The sequence below is a fragment of the Pollachius pollachius genome, assembly GCF_949987615.1.
Source record: "Pollachius pollachius genome assembly, chromosome: 7".
Taxonomy (NCBI): Eukaryota; Metazoa; Chordata; class Actinopteri; order Gadiformes; family Gadidae; genus Pollachius; species Pollachius pollachius.
This window is the reverse complement of record NC_136940.1, coordinates 11,494,418-11,512,951: the sequence shown is the minus strand read 5'-3', so window position 1 is coordinate 11,512,951 and position 18,534 is coordinate 11,494,418. Positions and strand designations below refer to the sequence as shown.

General features: G+C 42.0%; 2 protein-coding genes across 4 annotated transcripts in view; both read right to left on the bottom strand.

The window, feature by feature from the left end:
- Positions 1–6,374, bottom strand: part of raver2 (ribonucleoprotein, PTB-binding 2) — a 102,306-nt gene extending 95,932 nt beyond the window's left edge. For both annotated transcript variants that reach the window (XM_079739977.1, XM_079739978.1), the window contains exon 1: positions 6,015–6,374. In XM_079739977.1, coding sequence (XP_079596103.1) covers positions 6,015–6,278 — 264 coding nt within the window. In that variant the 5' untranslated portion in view covers positions 6,279–6,374. The remainder of the gene's footprint in view (positions 1–6,014) is intronic.
- Positions 6,375–12,198: 5,824 nt separating this feature from the next.
- The window catches only part of cachd1 (cache domain containing 1), an 81,593-nt gene continuing 75,257 nt past the window's right edge, over positions 12,199–18,534 (bottom strand). For both annotated transcript variants that reach the window (XM_079739087.1, XM_079739088.1), the window contains exon 27: positions 12,199–14,430. In XM_079739087.1, coding sequence (XP_079595213.1) covers positions 14,180–14,430 — 251 coding nt within the window. In that variant the 3' untranslated portion in view covers positions 12,199–14,179. The remainder of the gene's footprint in view (positions 14,431–18,534) is intronic.

Sequence of the window (18,534 nt, the reverse complement as noted above, 5' to 3'; positions counted from 1 at the left end):
TGTGTGTGTGTGTGTGTGTGTGTGTGTGTGTGTGTGTATATCAAACATGGCCGTGAGTTCTGCCTGCTGTCAGAAAAAAAGCTGCCTGAGCAAATAATCATGGGTTGACACATTCACCCATACACACTCATGCACTCATACATGCACGTCCACATGCACAACGTGTATTTGGGCTTTGCATATTTCTTGGTTGCTCTGAATAATTGAAAACCAGAACGGATGGCAGATGTCCTTCTGCCCTAGGAGGCAAAACTAGAAAAGCTTGCAAACATTACATTTATATATATGCAAAAGACACATTTATGTGTCATGAGAGCACACATACACACACACTTTATTTCTCTCTCAGTCCAGCCATCTAGTTTACCGTAGTCTTAAATACACATGAAGAAACAATATGTAATCATTACCCATTATATACTATAAAACACACACACACACACACACACACACACACACACACACACACACTCACACCTCATCCGCCCACTTCTCATCCGCCCACTGCACACATTCATTGTTACATGTAGGCTTAATTAACATGTACAAAAATGAAAACGGGAATACATTTACATCCTCAATCAGCTACATGTTCTCGTCATCGTCATCCCCTTCGCTCCCATGCCTTCCTTTTCTCGGCTTGCAACTGCACCTCTTCTTCTCCTTCCCCCTCTCACTCCATCATCTCCCCCTCTGCATTTCTACTGCCTTGTTTGTCTGGTCTTTCATCGCTGTTTGCTTCTCTACTCCTCGCCTCGTCACCTTTGCTCTTCTCCTCCCCCCCACCAGATGAGATGACCCCGGCTGTAAGCGGAGGCCTTGTCAGACTTGGACCACAGACATAGTGAGATACAGTGCTTGTTACCGGTCCCTAAGCAGGCTCCATGGGAGGGAGGGGGGGAACGTGAGACGGAGTGGACGGAGGTTCCGCACACCGAACGGATGACGCAAGAACTGGACAAGGTGTTCTCCCTCTAGGGTTGCCTATGACCTCAAGAGACAAATGTCAACAATGGGTCTTGGTGCACAACGTGATCTCTGACCTAAACTGAGGAATAGGTCATTGGTCAATATGACACAAAACCAATATGACCGTTCCCTGGTTCAGCGTTAACGTATGACTGGCCGAAGAAACAGCAAAAACGTTTTAATTCTCAGTGGAAAATGATTTAAGATTTAAGTGATTTTAAAGATTTAAGTTTCAGAATTAAATTGCGCTTTTATAACATTTCTCACGATGAATGTGTGTTTAATTTTTTTAATCTCCAGTCAGTGAAAGTATATGATAGTTTGTTAGTTACAGTTTTTTTCAATTGCTTGAACACTATAGACACATGCTTAGACCAAAGTAACACAACTTTAAGTTTTTGTTACTATACCTTAAACACATGTAACCATTCCTTAAACAAAAGCGCTGCTTTGCACTTTAGTTGCAATTGTGCAACACACTTGCTCCTTTCTGTAACACACTTGCTCCTGCACACCACACACCATTTCATACATAAGACACTTAGTTCAAAAATGACATCTCAGTATATCATTGGGAGAACACATCTATTCAAAATACTAAACACATTGGGTAATTGAAAATACTTAAATACACACCTCAAAACACTTACTTACAAAACTGAACACCTATCAGCCAGCTACAAAAAGGTCAAAGGGCAATTGTGCACGTCCCGGGGCAGCGCGGGGGAAATATATCATTGTGTGCCGCCATAAGCCTTAGAGGGTAACTGCACCATCATGCAAAAATAGGTCCCTACAATATCCAGCATATCATCACACTTCTAGATGCACTTCATGATGCAGCTGAACAGGACAGATCAGAGCAGCCCAGGTTTGTTGTTGTCAGGGATAATGTTTGTTTCCGTTCGGGCTGTTTTTGGTATATCTATCTATACTCGCCATTTCTAAAACCTATAGAAGGTTTTTTTTCGGCTTGAGGATGTAGTGTATATGACTGCCAACCACATGCCCGCATGCCTCTTCTGCAGGCAATGGAATTGGCCAGCGGAGACATTGAGGTAAGGTCAATCCATGGATGGATTCGGCACACAAGGCGAGGATCCATAAGCCAACCAACGCACAATTGCTGTGTTTTTCTCTGTTTACAGTACAGTTGTGTGTTTTTGGTTAATTTTTGTTATATTTTTGCTTAAACTGAATTTACTGAACTGTACAGTACTGTACTGCAATATACAGTATTGAGTATTAGATTTTTTGGTTGTTGTTAAACGGTGCCTTCTGTGGAACTGAATACAAACAGTGAATATGGAAGACTGCAGTGTTTTATATAAAGTAGACTAGTGTGTTGCTGCTGATCTGAAAGTGTATTCATATGATACAAGTGCTTATCATTTTGTCATCAGAGTGACATTTTGACAAAGGATTGTTAGGTTTCGATAGAAGAGTTTCAATTTGACATAGATGTGAATGGTATATTTCTCAGTGTCTTATTTGCTTGTGTGTTGAGTTCTGACACAATGAGCCAAGTTTTGCAAAATGTGTTCAAGCAATTGAAAAAAACTGCAACGCTACATTTTATTAATGCCATGGTGATTCGTGTGGACACTGCTATCCCCCCCCCCCCCCCCCCATCCCTCAGCTTGCAGTTGTTTGAATCAATGTCTTTGCGTAAGTGTAGTCAGCTGAGCTGTTGTGTTACGTGTTGTTTTGTGTAACTGATGGTGTTCTTTCAAATGTTTCAAATGTTTCAAATGTTTCAAAGTGACAGATAAGGACGACATGTTTTTGAGCGGTACAACGGAAGGTTATTTCAGTTCCGCCGAAATAAATCCATTCCAAAGGCTTACTTTCAAAATACATTTTGTTTAACAAGGTCTTCATAACATTTTAATACTGATGTTAGATGATGTCCTTTAAATAAAAACTTTTTTTTCTTTCAATAAAAAATCCTCCATTGGAAACCCGATTTCCGGATTTTTTCTTCTTTGGGATGGACTATGCCGGCGTGTTTTTGTGGGGAAACATGGAAGTTTATGGAAAGTTTATGGAAATATGGAAGTTTATGTTTGCTGTAGGTTCTGTAGGATTGAATTAAGCTACACTTGCTTTGTTTCTTAAGCAAAGCAATGATATGATTGGATTGGTCAAAACGACAGAACTGTCCAACAGAATACATCATGGGATTTTTTTGATGATGCCATTTTGAGTGAACTCAATAGAGTTGTAGTAATGTGAAATCCTTAAGTATAACGTATCCTAGGCTAATCATAAAATTGTCCACTTCTTGCATGTGAAACACTATGGCAGTTTTAAACACAACAATTGATTGCATCCCTTAATGACTAATACTTTCATGATTAATAACTAAATAATGACCAAAACTCCATTATTACCATTAACATTCCTATGCCGTATGAAAGCTAATAGACCTCTGAAGAAGAAGTCCCGCCTCCGAGGCTCCGGTTCCCCCAGTCAAATGTCTATGGGAAATAACATGGCATTTTTGAATGGTCGTGGATGATTCAACTCTGTAGGTGGCGAAGAAGTAAAACTTTCGTCAAGTTTTGAACTACACACTTTTTCCACCTAGTTTCGAATGGGTTTTTGGATTGCGGTAGGGCTGGCCGATTAATCGAATATAGATCGTAATTTTGATTTTAGCATCAAACAATTACAAAATAAACATAATCAAGTTTTTTTTAAAATTTTTTATGTTTTGTAGAAAGGGCAGAACAGCTGGATACATGTGTGTACATTAATTTAGATTGGAACATTTTCTTTTTGACCATTTTGTGTATTTTGTGTAAGGCGAAATTTCAAAGTTTTTTTGGGAGAGACATGCTGAATAAATACATGTTTTAAACTAAAAAATAATCGTTTGAAGAATCGTGATTTCAATATTAACCAAAATAATCGTGATTATGATTTTTTTCCATAATCAAGCAGCCCTAATTGTCGGTGCTGTTAAAGTAGCATTAATAATCGTTTACTACTTTAACGGCCCGACAATTCAAAAACCCATGTAATCAAGTGTATAAGAGCATTTACAATCTACATTAAAATGACCAACGTGTTACAAATACGAAGAAAGCCTCACTGAACTAGGTATACTCCCACAATCCCGAGTGGGATCGACCAAAAGGGGGCGTTCCTCCGCGAAATGCCGCAAGAAAGCTTGGAGATTTCACCACTTGCAACTAGTGCGGTGGTGTACGAGGCATGTGGAACACACCATAAGTTTGCAGGATGCGGGATAAGTACGGCCACTGTCACTCTGGTCTGTTTAGGTTTGACCGCAGACAGCACGCAGGCAGAACGGGCAGAACTCATTGTGATCATCTTAAATGTTGCTGCAGCGATACATCATATATTCTGTTGCATCCACAACATCCGCATCGATCGATGAAAGATTGGAGCATGAATTAGAGACAAGATAGACAAGATAGAAGAAACGACGAAGAAGAAAGGTGTCGCGAACGACTGCGTTACCGGAGAAAGAGAGTGTATTTCACATAGAATAATGGGACAAATGTAGTTGATTTCTTTGTTTAAATGAGAAAAGAGGAAGAGGTAGGCCAGGACTCCATAATGTTCGGCTAACTGTTGTAAATAATAACAATAAAAAATAATTTTCTATGTATGCGTGCAGCTGTGAACTCATGTATTGTAATTTATTGTATGATGTGTACTTTTAGGGTTATGATAAGACCTATATTTTAGTGTTCACCACGAATGACTCTGAAAAGGAGTGCCAACGTTTAAATATTTTTTTTAACCTTTCAGCAAACAAAAGGCAACAGGCTGATTTTAGGGTGCCACTCATGCAAATGCAGACCTAAGCGTCATCAACACGCCCACTAACGTGAAGTGCGAAATACCGATATTCTATGCCTGATTCACCCAGGTCATTTACATTACATTTCCGCCATTTAAAGTGCTACCTCACTTTTTCAGGATACCAATGCCAGGATATGTTGTTCACATAAACGGCCTACCAGGAGATTTGGGAAGAAGGGCAGGACTTACGTGTACGTGTGAAAGCAGCAACAGATCTGCTCTTTTTTCGCTTGAGCCCCTGGTCCCCAAAATTTCTGCACACGGCAATAAAGTAATAGTATATATAAGGTACATCAAGGGAGTTCCTTTGTGGTATTTGTTTTCGGATGTCGGCAACGACAAAAAAATATATATTCACACTTTGACCCTTTTTATCTGAAAGGAAATTGCGTGTGTCCTTCAATATCGATAGCTGCTATCAACCCACTCATACCTTAGTAAGATATGCCAACATCTACAAGAGGGAACAATAAGAAAATTAGAATCCATAAGAGCAGGAGTACAGCTACTCTCGAGATAGCAGTTACTCCAGAAATATCAGTCGTTGATAGATTTTTATCCAATTATGAGACATAATGGCAAGGTTAAATAAAATTAGGGTCAAATCAAAATACAAAAAACCATAAAACCTAAGCGTAGCCTAGAACAAACCAGTCCCCATAGTCATGATGAAGCAAACGTAGAGATTCAAAATTAGTGATACTATTATTTTGCGTAGGAACTTTTCAGTGTGCCTAAAATCGGAATAGGCTATGTCTACATTTTGCTGGTGTCGCCTGGCCTAGCCCACATTCAATGACGTGTGGAATGCATTGATGGAGGTGTTCCACTTCTGTTCCATTATCCTACCTGATGCGCCCAGTAAACCCTATCCGCGTGCTGACATGCGCAGTTAGGCGCAGCACACTTCTATTTAGTTGATTGCCTTCAGAATATTTGCTGCACTTATGCGTAAAGACTGTCTATAAGGTAGCCTATAAATTATCACACCGTAAGAAGAAAAACATAGAATAGGGGGGGGGGGGGGGGGGGGGGGAATAAAATAAGGGTTCATTGTGGATTTTGTATTTGCTTCAGTCATTAGTCATTACTGTAGTTATATCGCTTGACTCGGAAGTAGCATGTCGGCGTGAAGGCGGTGCTTTACAACTTCATCCAAATTAACCCACTGCCTGCGGACAGCATGGAGCGTGGAGGTGTAGGCCTACCTGGTTGGTGGTGTCTTGCGGTAGGTTCTTGATCAGGATCTTCCTCCTGTTGCTCAGCTCCTGGCGAGTTTTGGCCAGCCTCTTCCCGATCTCCTCCGGCTCCAGATCCGGCAGGTCGCGGAGCGTGACTCCCGGGGGGTCGGATGACCCGGCTGCATCCTGCTCCTGTCGGGTCTCTTGGCCGTCCATCTCCGAAAAAAGTAAATTTTCTCGAACTGAAGAAGAGTGGACTGTCGGCGGCGGGATGGACGAGGCTGCCGCCATTTTGAGTGTTGTGTGGATTAAAGTGAGAGAGTGGAGCGGTAGTGCGAGATAGGTGGGCGTCTGTGTTTTGTTGCGCCCATGTGAGAGAGTGAAGGAAAAAATGTAGACCGAGAGGAACAAGCAAGGCAGCGCGGTTCAAGTACACCGCTCCCTCCCAGCATGTGTAGGGCTTCACCCCGGACGATGGCGACCCCAACCGTTGGAAGAACGAACAGGTGCGAGCTATTATCGATGCGTCATGAATATTGAGATCTTCTGAAAGTGAATGATGAGGCGACGCGCTGCAGTTCTCCACCGCCCACTGACGCACGCACACACACACACACACACACACACACACACACACACACACACACACACACACACACACACACACACACACAAACGCATTCCATTTAACTGCACTTCATTGGTTTTAGACAAATAAAAATATATTTGATAATAAACATTGTTTGTTCAACCAAATTTCCTAAATTGCACCCAGGTGGAGTTTTCTACATTCTTGTTCCAAAAACCTTTTCAGCAGTTTAAAAACACAAAGAATAGACTGCATGAGAATAAACTTTTGTCTGTTTAGCCTCCATATTTGTCTTGGTCAGAAAAATAAGTTTGTTAGAGATATATATCTATCTGCAAAAAATACAGTCAATGATAGGTGGTATCTATCCCCCCCTCTCCCATCCTCTTTTCCTTCACTTGACAAGACTTCTTTTGTCCTAGTGATGTCGTCTCTGCCAACCAACAAGCCAACTAGCCGGCCTGACTGTCTGCTGCCAGAAAACCATGTGGGTGGAAACCTGCCTCTTGGCCACCTCGTGGGGTACAGAGCTCCCATGCTGAGTCCCTACAATGGCGGAGCAGCTACAAAGCAGTCTCTCTCTCCCTCTCTCTCTCTCTCTCTCTCTCTCTCTCTCTCTCTCTCTCTCTCTCTCTCTATCAGGCCAGTGGTCAGGGTTCTGACCACTGGCCTTTATATATATATATATATATATATATATATATATATATATATATATATATGCGCACACACTATGCTCACAAATAGAACAGGGACTTAATAATGCCAGTAGGCACACTTAAATCTCCATTATGTATTTCACATTATATATTATATATTTATTGCTTTTCTTCTACTGGTGCCAGGAAGAAGTAGTGAAATCATCTCCTTATCGCATTATTTCTTGGTTTGCCGTGTGTGTTTGTGTGTGGGTGGTTTCCTTTGGCAGAGCTCAAGCCAGACAATCACAGTTGTCAGCGGCTGTAGATCAAAGAGAGAGAGCAGTAGAGACAGCGAGAGAAAATATTAATGGGACGACATCAACCAGAAAAACTCTTCCGCCTGGCGGTGACAGAGGTAGGGTGGCGGAGTCGAGGGGCTGGATGTGGAGGTGAGGGGGTAGAGTTGAGAGGGTGGAGGTGAGGCCATGGTTGTGAGCTCGTGGAGGTGTGAGGGTGCTGTTGAGGGGTGGATGTGGAGGTCGGGGTGGTTGTGAAGGGATGGTCGTGAGCAGGTGGAGATGAGGGGGTGGAGGTTGGTTTAAACAACTTTTTTAAAACAGTAAAGTAAACCAAATCCTGTTGGTGATTGGCTGTAATTACAGGCTTTGTTAGCTTTTATAGACCATCGTTGCTCACTGAGTCCATGTAATAAACAGAACATAGTTGATCCAAAACCCCCATTGTTAGTCGATTAAACAAATCTGTAAGAGGGTTTTTTTACACATTACGTAACTGCAGCCAGTGACAGATGGAGGCAAGTCTCTAAATGGAATGACAGTAAGGACCACTTGTCATTCACACAGGATGCTTCCAGAGACGCATGGTTCACCTCACTAAGTGGCTCATTTTCACCAGAGAACAATTATTTTGGCATTCTCAGGTGGCACTGTGTGGTTCTATGGTACACTGCACCCAGCACACACAAATACAAACTATATTTTTTAAGTCTCTCTCTCTCTCTCTCTAATAGAGCCCCATCATGTCTGTAATGGGGGTAGAGGGGATTATGGAAGCCCTACCGGTACTTCCATGTGATTCATGGGCTCTTGAGAGTGGGTGGGCGTTGAGAGGAGAGTCAGACAGGAGGGGTAGGGAACAACGGCGGTGCTGATGAAGTGTGTGGGGGTGTGGGCGGGTTGAGTGACGGTCTCGAGGGGAAGATCAGGCACCTGGGACTCGTGTGTGTGTGTGTGTGTGTGTGTGTTTGAACAGAAAAGAAGAAGCTCTAAACCCTATATCCTTCAACCGTGTGCATAAAACCACATGTACATCTGGCTTTACGGTGTGTACATGGCGATTCTGGTGAGGGGCCCTTTTTGTGTGTTGCACAGGGATGTAGGAAGGACAGTCACCTAGAGCATCAGCAAATGTATAAACCTGTTGTCACTTCAAGTTATTCAATCACAAAGTGCAAAACAACAGATATGTGATGATATGTAGCAAGTAACAGATCAAGAGACGCATGACCTTCTAACATAATATCACCACCAACCTCTCATGACCTCCTGTACAAACGAATGCATACACATATGTATATATAATAATCATTTTCAAATCTTCAAGCATGCATATTTCTCAATGTTATCATGAGGATTATTGTCAAAGCCAGTGTTTCTGTATAAATTATATTCCAGAACCAGTCCGATACTGGTGACTGATTGGACAAGTCAGGCCATTTCGAAAGTACCAAGGTGGTCCAATCTTTTATTGGCTACATCTGACCCAGATCCGTTTTCTTCAAAGCAGTGTGAACAGCATACATCACATTGAATCGGATCTCTTCAAATTGGATTTGGGCCACTATCATGTCTGCTTCTAGAGCCCTGAAGTATCTCCCCCTCTGAACATGCTGTTGCCATCTCAATACTCTAGCCAACAAAAATGTTATTAAATAAGCACTCAAACATTTAGAATCGAGCATAATTATAATTGTATTATGAATCACACAACTCTCTGGGATGGATCGTTCTGTAATACTGCCGCTTTCCACCATTCAGTGTTCTACATATCGGAAGACCCCTTCAGCTCAGCTATCAGAGCCCTGTGTATATATGCTGGACGTTTATATGCTCTGGATGTCAGGTGTTTCTGGGACCACAGAGCAGCACACAAAAATACACTGCTTGTCCCTGTCTGCTGAACCAGTTGGCAGAGAGCGAGAGAGAGGGAGACAGTGCACACTCTACTGAGCGGATGGCCCGAGGGTGCTTTGGACACCATGCACCCTGCTCTAATTCAGAATGAGTATCTGGTACACAGAAGGACAGGAACACATGGGCGAGACGGAGAGAGAAAAAAGGAAGGTAGAGTACCGTACTTGAACACAGACCAAGTGTGACCAATGTATTGTACTACAGACTCAATGACAGGAGATCATAAAAACTGTTGAGAGTGGGAAGAGACACGTCATGGAGAAAATCTCTCTCTCCCTCTCCCTCCCTCCCTCTCCCCCCCCAAAGTGGAACTTTAATGCTACTTATAATTTAAATAATTACAATGACACAACAGTTCCTCATTTACAACGGACAAAGGCAATTTAAGTATTGAAAACCTAAATTTTGAATGTGTCAACACAAAAAAAGTCGTACTAAGAAGTTCCATGTTGCAAATATGCTATTCATATATTTCGATTACATTTCATTTTATTATTAAAAAGCAACCAAACACACAACTCATACAGGCATAGCATTGATTAAAAAATAATTATAATGAAATATTGAACAAAATATAGGATCTCAAATCGACGCGCCTTGTCATGCACTAGCAATGCTTCTTCTCTTACATCTGCGAGACAGTCCCTTGTTTCCTCTATCCCACCATCTGTGTGAAAGGGAGCTTTGTGAATAACGAATGACATCTTCAGGCAACAGGACGCGGTTGGGTTCCTCTTCTTGGACATGCACATGACCACAACAAATGTTTTGAGGTTGTTTATTTAGCGATCTGGATGGTAAAGATATTCAAGAACAAAGCAGATCCGTAATGACCTTCAGAGCTGGGTCATGGAGTGCTGGGGGTTTGGCTTGAAGATGAATACAGTAAGACTTCAGACGTCAAACCAGCAACCAAAAAACAACAGGATCGAAAGGTACATCTTCGACCCAGTCAAAAGCCCATACTTCTAAAGGCGAGGCGCCATATAAAACTACAATGCGCTTTGTCCCAGCGAACTGCGAGAATGTGGTTGCTAAAATGCTAACGTCAGCGCTAACCTAAACGCTAACGTCACCGTTAAAGTCACTGCTAACCTCAACACTAATGTCACCGCTAACGTCCTCGCTGCCTGAACGTCGTAAAAAGTAGTCAATTCGGCGGGAAAAAAATGCCCAATCTGACAACACTGCCTGCACGTCTTCTTCCCATGAATTACATTGTAAAAAAAAAGAAGAGACCAACTGAAAACAAAGCTGATATGGAACTGTGATTCCGGAAAAAAGTAAAAAGATCATCGAAATTTGTTTTTCAGATTATTCTAGATCCAAGTGTGTTGATTTCTTAATTGGTTTGAACAAAGGTTAACGTTGAAAATTGACCAAGTTATGATGTCTGAAGTAGTTGAAGTTTCACACAAGGTCAAGTATAATTGACTTAGATTGTAAAAAAAAAAGAAAAATGCAGAAAAAGCGTTTAAAAAGTTGAAAGAGTTGAATAATGCTGAGAGATAGCCATCATATCGTTAAGAAGCTGGACGTTTTGATGCTTGAATGGGTTCTATAGCTGAAAGTATGCAGGAGCAGTTAACGGCACAAAAAAAGGAAAGCAGCAAACGGAGTAAAGAAAACTTAAGAACAGTAGATGTGCTTGCAGTAGCAACCACACGAATGAAGAAAACTTAAGAACAGTAGATGTGCATGTAGTAGCAACCACACTAATTAACACAAAATCAGTTTAATAAGGATGATACCACACCATCTGAATAAGTCGTTTCACCGCCTTTGAGAGTGATTGCATTTCAGACGCCTGTGATTGACGGGAGAGTTTGATCCCCGAACCAATCAGGGAAGAGCTGTCCTTGAGTCAGGTCAAAATTCAAAGTGTCTCATACAGAGGCAGGCACACTAGACCAGAACAGATATTTCAATGAGCATTTGACTCACCATTAGCTAACAGACGGCTATGGCATTTGTCACAAATTACATTCAGATTATAGCTCTTAAATCGTACATACAGCACTTTAAGTTTAACTTAAAAAAAACAGCAGAGGATATTAAGAGTACAGTGGATTTGTTCATTTTTAATCACATTCACATTGCAATACATTTCCTTTGACAACTCTATGGTACAAAGGGGAGGGGGGAGATGATCTACACACACATTAGTTCCTTCAGAACAACCACTCACTTACTATTGTTCCATGTACTCGCACATATACTTGTTCACAGCTGGTAAATACTGCTACAAATTATCTTCCAATTTAAAAACTGCCAGGCCAAAAAAACATTGCAACAGAATTAATTTGCTACAGCAATTTAAAGATGGAATGATTTTGATGAGTCACTAAAATAGCGATGAGAAACTTTGAGATGGCACAAATACAAAAAATGGAGCGTGGCTGGGTGACAATGTATATATTATAATTTAGTTTTCAATGTAAGAATTATGGTAAGGAAAAAATTGTGTAGCCTTCCCATTGTTCAATATGAAACCAAGATGATGGTAAGGAAAAAATCTTGTACTTTTCCCATTGTTCAATTAGACACCAAAATGGTGGTAAGGAAAAAATCGTGTATTCTTCCTATTGTTCAATTAGACACCAAAATGATGCATTGCATTATGGCTGATTCAGTTATTGACCCAGATCATATCATGCAGAGCTCTGAAAAGGTTCAAAGTGAATGTTTAGTGATTTAAGTTATTATGCATTCTCTCTCTCCCCCTCCCCCCCCCCCCCCCCAACAGTACATTGTTTGAGTGACTTTATTGTATGCATGTCATGTTTGCAAATCTGTTAGGAGACTGTAGACACATTTTTTATAAAAAAAAACAGCATTTGACCAAAGTGACAGTAACCCACCCTAAGCAACTGTCGTCAAAATACAAAATGAACTACATGTTTGTTACATGGTCATTGCTCAAAATAAAATATACAATACCCTCTCTCTGTAGCATGTTAGTTTATGGAGACCTTACAGTTGGCATTTGGAAACAAATAATATGATTATATGATACTAGAAAAACCCTCTCAAGTGTGCCCTTGAAGAGAATGAATTGATTTCCCAAGTACTTACTTACATCCAATATGGACCTAAACAGAAGATACAACTATATTCAGCAAACCAATATCCAAGGTATCCATTTATATAGAGAGAAACCATGAACGGACTAATCAATATAAAACGTAGAAATATCTGAGCATCTTTTGACACACACGCCATTGTTTTGGAAAAATACAGAGTGTACAGGTCATGTGACAAACATCTTTGATTCTGTATTCACATTTCCTTGTGAATTTCTGGAATCTTCAAAACCCGATATTACTTTGCCATGACTTGAGATGCAGTGTACCTCATGAACAGATAATATGAAAGAAAAAACATAAGTGGATTGCGAAATTACTAAATCCATTCTCTAATGCTACCTTTTAAACAATTTGATAAAAATCCTCTGGACACATACACACACACACACACACACACACACACACACACACACACGCACACACACGCACAAGCGCACACGTGTGTGGGTAGAAAATACATTTAAAGTGGTTAACCACTGAGAAGCCTATAGCTTGGTGAAGCCACTTTACAGCAACACCTCAATCTTTCTCTGCCTCAGCTCAGAGTCTCCATCTTATATCCCAATTGGAATATAACTGGTTTGAATCCATATTCAGTGTCCCCGAAATACACAGGCTTTTGTAACGTGGGCCTCTGCCGAGACAGGCTCTTCCTGATCGATTTTAGACTTTTAGATTTTCTTCGTAAATAGGTCAAAATAAAGGACAGAGTGGTTCCAGTCTTGGAAGAACTTTCCCACAGCACGCCGTCATCTTCGTCGACAAAGAGTTCCCAGGTCCGGACCGTAGAGCGGAAAACCCATTGGGTTGGGCCGTAGGTTATCCACTGGAACATGGAATACAAGGACCGAGAGTGTGTGCGTGTTGAGGGAGGGTTACCAGCCCATGGGCAAAGACCTGGGTCACCGTGGCAACCACTCGTTGGTTCCACGGACAACCCACCTCTTCAATAAATACTAGTAAAAAAATATTTTTTCTGTTCTCTCAAGGTTTGTATGTCAAATGTTATGTAGTCAAGCTAGATGCTTTACTGGTACATCCATAAACAGACTGTTGAGAGTGGGAAGAGACACGTGAGAAATGTTACATTAAAAAAATCTCCCTCTAAAATGGGGTTTGTGGTTTGAAACTGCTCACAGAGCGAAATGCAGAGATGTGGATCTTATCAATACTGGTAAGTAACATTATGGTCATGTGTTGCTGGTCCTTCTCAGGCCAATAACTTTGCTCAATCCTGTTTAGTTTTCACCATGACCCAGTGTAATACCGCCATTAACCTTTTCAACCTTATCCATGTCAAGCTCCAGCTGTCATTTTGAGGCAACCCCAGCCATAGACACTCATGTGGAACTCCATTGTCCGGCCCGATCTTTAATGAACTCTGACGGGGGAAAAAATTCACTAAGAAGAAGAAACAAAATTTCCCCGCTCAGTTGAACTTGGAATCAATGTGTTGCAATCTCAACAGTCTCAACAGTCCGCTAGTTGCAGGGTTTCATTTTCCCGCTTCAACGTACGCCCCATTGTCTCAGGTCATCTTCTGATCCAAAGTGTCGTTATCCTTGTGCGCACTGTGTTCCATCTAGACACGAGCGGACGCAAGTCTTTGATTAAAAAAAAAATTGATGTTTCAGCCGTTTGTCTCGGAGAGAGGAGGGGTGGATCAGCACTCAGCGTCCACGCTGTGCACTGTGACGGCTGCCTGCATGTGATGCGTGTGCGTGTGGAGCGGGTGGTGGTGCGTGTGTGAGTGGCGGTACGGGTGGAACTTGTGGCTGAGCAGCGCCGCCGTCTGCGGGGGTGTGTCCAGGTCCATGTCGTCGTCGTGGTTACCCACGTCCACGCCGGCAGACAGCGGATCGTTGTTGCCAGGTGGGTTCTCGCTGTCCTCCTGGGGGCTCATGGTGCTGTAACCTAATTGGACACAAAAATAAAGAAACAAAGAGTTGGGAGTTATTTCATGAAGATGCACAAATACACCCTGAATCTGGTCATTAAGTCATTGAACGTATTTAACTACGTCAGGATTACACATATTAACAACTCGATGGGGACTTTGCTCACCAAGTGACCACTAAATGTTAGCCTATTAAAGCAGTGTATGTATACACTCTTTGAAACAACTGAAGAGGAAAAGAGACAATGATGTTATAATGTTATAAAGTATTTATGTCAGTAATCATGTCTGCCCAGACTACACCACACAATCATAGCTCCCTGGGTTTTTTTACCTTGGTACTTTAACTTTTCAAATGGGTTCAGTTGTCAAAATGTGTCCACTCATTAGCAAAATAGCAACACATGTACCGTGATTCAGACATTGGGCTCCTCAATTGTGAGCTGTGGAAGTTAAATTCATTCATAATTTCAATTAATGTTACACCCCCAGCCATTGTCTCTCTTAACAATTCTCTTTCACGGAGAACGTCTGGCAAAGCCTTTAAGCGGAAGACAGGCTTTTTAAACGACGACATTGCCAACAGAATCATTATCGTAAGCATCTCGTTCTTCAAAACGTAATCTGTTGTTTCGATTAGGCCAGCTCAATCTCCCCGCCCTCTGCTTCCCTGTTGCCAGACCAACAGAGAACATGTTGTCTATGGAGGCTGACAAATGATCAGATGCTCCTAGGTTTCTCTTAATGAAAACATGCCGCTGGTTAATGAGAACTCCGTTGTGATCCCAATGAGGAGGCCTTTTTGCCTCACAAAATCAAAATAAACCTGAGATGAATCCTTTCAGTCTTTGGTTCGTCCCCTGTCTCTTTTGTCGTTTAATCATATGCGTTTGTTTTGTGTTGGCAGTAAATGAAGGCAAATTGTAATCGGAACAGATGGGAAACAAGGTCGGGGGAAGAATTGAGAGACAGTAAATCTGAGTGTTAAAAGTAAATATGGAGGCATTAACTATGAAGAGCTCTGGACTTTGGAGACCAGGGCTTTAATTCCATTTTATGGACAACAAAGCAATGCTTAGGTCTTAACTCTCCCAGGCAGTTTACCACAATACAGCTCTCCTTAAAAAACTCCTAACTCGAAGCCGGCAATACGCAGAGGGATGAAATCCTCCATCCAGCCTTAATTACCATGTAGCAAATAACCTTTAAAGCCTCAAGTTCTTCATTAATTATATTCAGGAAAAAAAGAGTGTTTCTGAAGATTAAAAATAAAATCTCCAGAGGCAAAACCAAATGATGTAGCGATTGCATAAGTGGGAGTTTAGTGAGTGTGATGGTCTGTCTTTTAAATACATGTGGCTATACTATACACTTATGGTGATGACGCAGAAAGAAGAGGAAAGGTGTGTGTGTGTGTGTGTGTCTGTATCTGTGTGTGTAGAGACTGGAACTTGCTATACGTTGTTTATTTCCAAACATCAATGGTTCTGATGCTCACTTGAAGAACCAAACTGCGAAAGACGGCGAATATTAAACATTTCTGAGGAGGACAAAAGGAGAGGAAAAAAGGAAGGAAGAGAAGGACGGAGAAATCCTAAAAAGCTATAGAGGAGTGACAGAGGGAAAATAATGAGGGATTGAGGTGAGAAAAAAAGCTTTTACACTGCTAAATATGCCTGCCTTTTTCCCAACATGGCCTGCGCGATAACACTGACTGAGGTTATATGGCTTGATTTTGCACCCCAATTTACCCTCTCGGACCCTCCACATATTGGCAGTTCCATTTTGATGTAAAAGCAACGGCTTCGCTGTTGCAGGGGAGGGACTTGGGTAGAGGTGTTGCTGCGTCATCTCTACAACAGAGACAACACAGCAACATCAATGTGAGTAGTTCTAACTGGAGGGACGTTGAAATCCGCGAGCTCCAGTCGCATTTAACCCTTACCCTAACCCTTATCTATGAGAAAGAGGTTTTTGTCGGGATAAAAAACGTGGTCAGTTAAAAAAAGAATATGTTGGTGTTTGTAAATAGTTAATCACTTCTTGCATGCAATTTTTTTTTTTTTTTAAATTTCTAGTATGCAAATTATTCTAAAGAGGTCGACTGTCCGTGCATAGGCCCGCCTACTGTAATGAACAAGGAAAGACGGCTCCGTGATAAAGGGGGATTATACCCCCTCATTTTTACACAGGCAAGACAGTGAAATTGCAGGGCATGCTAAGCCAGCTCCCAGCCAAGCCTGGCTGGGACTCTTTTCACTTCTTCAAAACCCAGTGTGAGTAAGACGAGAAACGGCTCTCTGCTAGAGTGTAACATAAGAGAGTCAACAATGAGTTCTTCCAGAGTTCTTAATCTGCAGAGAGCAGCAGGTAGCGCGGTGTTGTGAACAATTATCGACAAAGCTACACCTGAAGTGCATACAAGTTGGGTAAGAGCCTATTTTCAGTTCATTAGAATCCATGCTGGCATCATGTGACAGAAAGACACAATTTTCAGGATCCCACATCACGCTGGATCTGAGAAGCGTGTTCCTCGTTAACAGCTAAAAGACATCTTGGCAAACCGACATACAAGGGCACACCAAAGGAATACATTCAGCACTGTGTGTCGTGTCCGAATGACTCACTTACACGTCAGTGTGAGCGTACGTGTGCGCGTGCGTGTGGGGCAGTTTGATATGTGCTGGCTGGAGGTGGGAGGACATTGACTGATGCAAGCGGAGCAGCAACTTGGAAGAAGTTTGCGTTCATCCAAAAAGAACGACACCCCCGCCCTCTCCCTCTACGGCCCTTCACTTTCATCACACCTCTCTCACTCTTTCTCTCATATCATGGGTTATGCAACATGTGATGGGATTCTTTTCCTTGCACCAGTTCTCTCCAATTTCTCATATATACGTCATGCAGGTCCATCTTAATATGATAACACTCCCTGTTCAACCCATCCTCAAACAGGCAAGAAGATAACTCCATGCAAGGGGAGACAGAGTGGGTTTACTTACTATGTGGTCAACACTACGATGGGGTAATTCTGCACATTTTTACATTTATGCTTTGTTGCTCTATCTTCCCAAATAACATTGATGTGAACCAGGCCCTCTGCTTCGAGTTCTTTCTCCCTCGGCTTACTCACTCAATCACCGTCACCACTCGGACCAACATCTCCTCCTCCCCCAGTGATCATCATCATCATCGTCATCGTCAGTTATACAACAGAGTAATGGGGACCCTCAGCCTACGTAGGGAGTTAACAGTGTCAGCTACCATCTACCAACATCCTCCCTTGGCTGTGATACAATTATGTGGAACATTAAATGCTTATGAAAAAACCATAAGAGACTGCAGCACTATACAGTAGATCTTTGTTGATGGTTTCAACGTTATGATAATTCCATTGCACCAGTTCATCTTTCTGGTATGGGCGTGGTGACCTTCTGTCTGGTCCCGTGTGTATTCTGAAGCATGTGTGTCACAAACACAACATAAATCATGGTCAAAGTATAGCACTTCTAGCTTTCTCAACTGCTTAATGTATTTAACAGGTGTGAAGGACATTATATGCCTTCACATATGCGTGTGTGTGTGTGTGTGTGTGTGTGTGTGTGTGTGTGTGTAGGGGGGTTACCATGGTCTGGCTGTAAGTGTGTGTTACCATGGTCTGTGTGCGCGCGCGCGCGTGTGTGTGTGCGTGTGTGTGTGTTTACAAATTTCATGGCAAGGCCCTGACGGAGCAACAGCTCCCCTGACTGACAACATCATAACGGCCCTGCAGATTTCCACTCTAGCGATCTTGAACAACGAGAACATCTACAGACCAAACACGCAAGAGCCTCTCTTCTCCAGCGCAGAATATCATGGAATGCGCAGCGCTGGTCAAGCCTAAAATTGCAAGGCGAGTTAGCAGCACTGCCTTACGCAGATCATTCTGTTTCTCATTCTGCAATAACTAATTATTCCACTTCAGAGGACATCTTAATCTTCAAGGTTAAAGCGTGACTGCAATGTCAAACAAAATACAACCTAGCAATATGGTAACCGTCAAAACACAACCAATACTGCATATTCCACCTAAATCAACAGGAGAATGAAACAGTTGCACACATTCTGAATGGATGTCATCA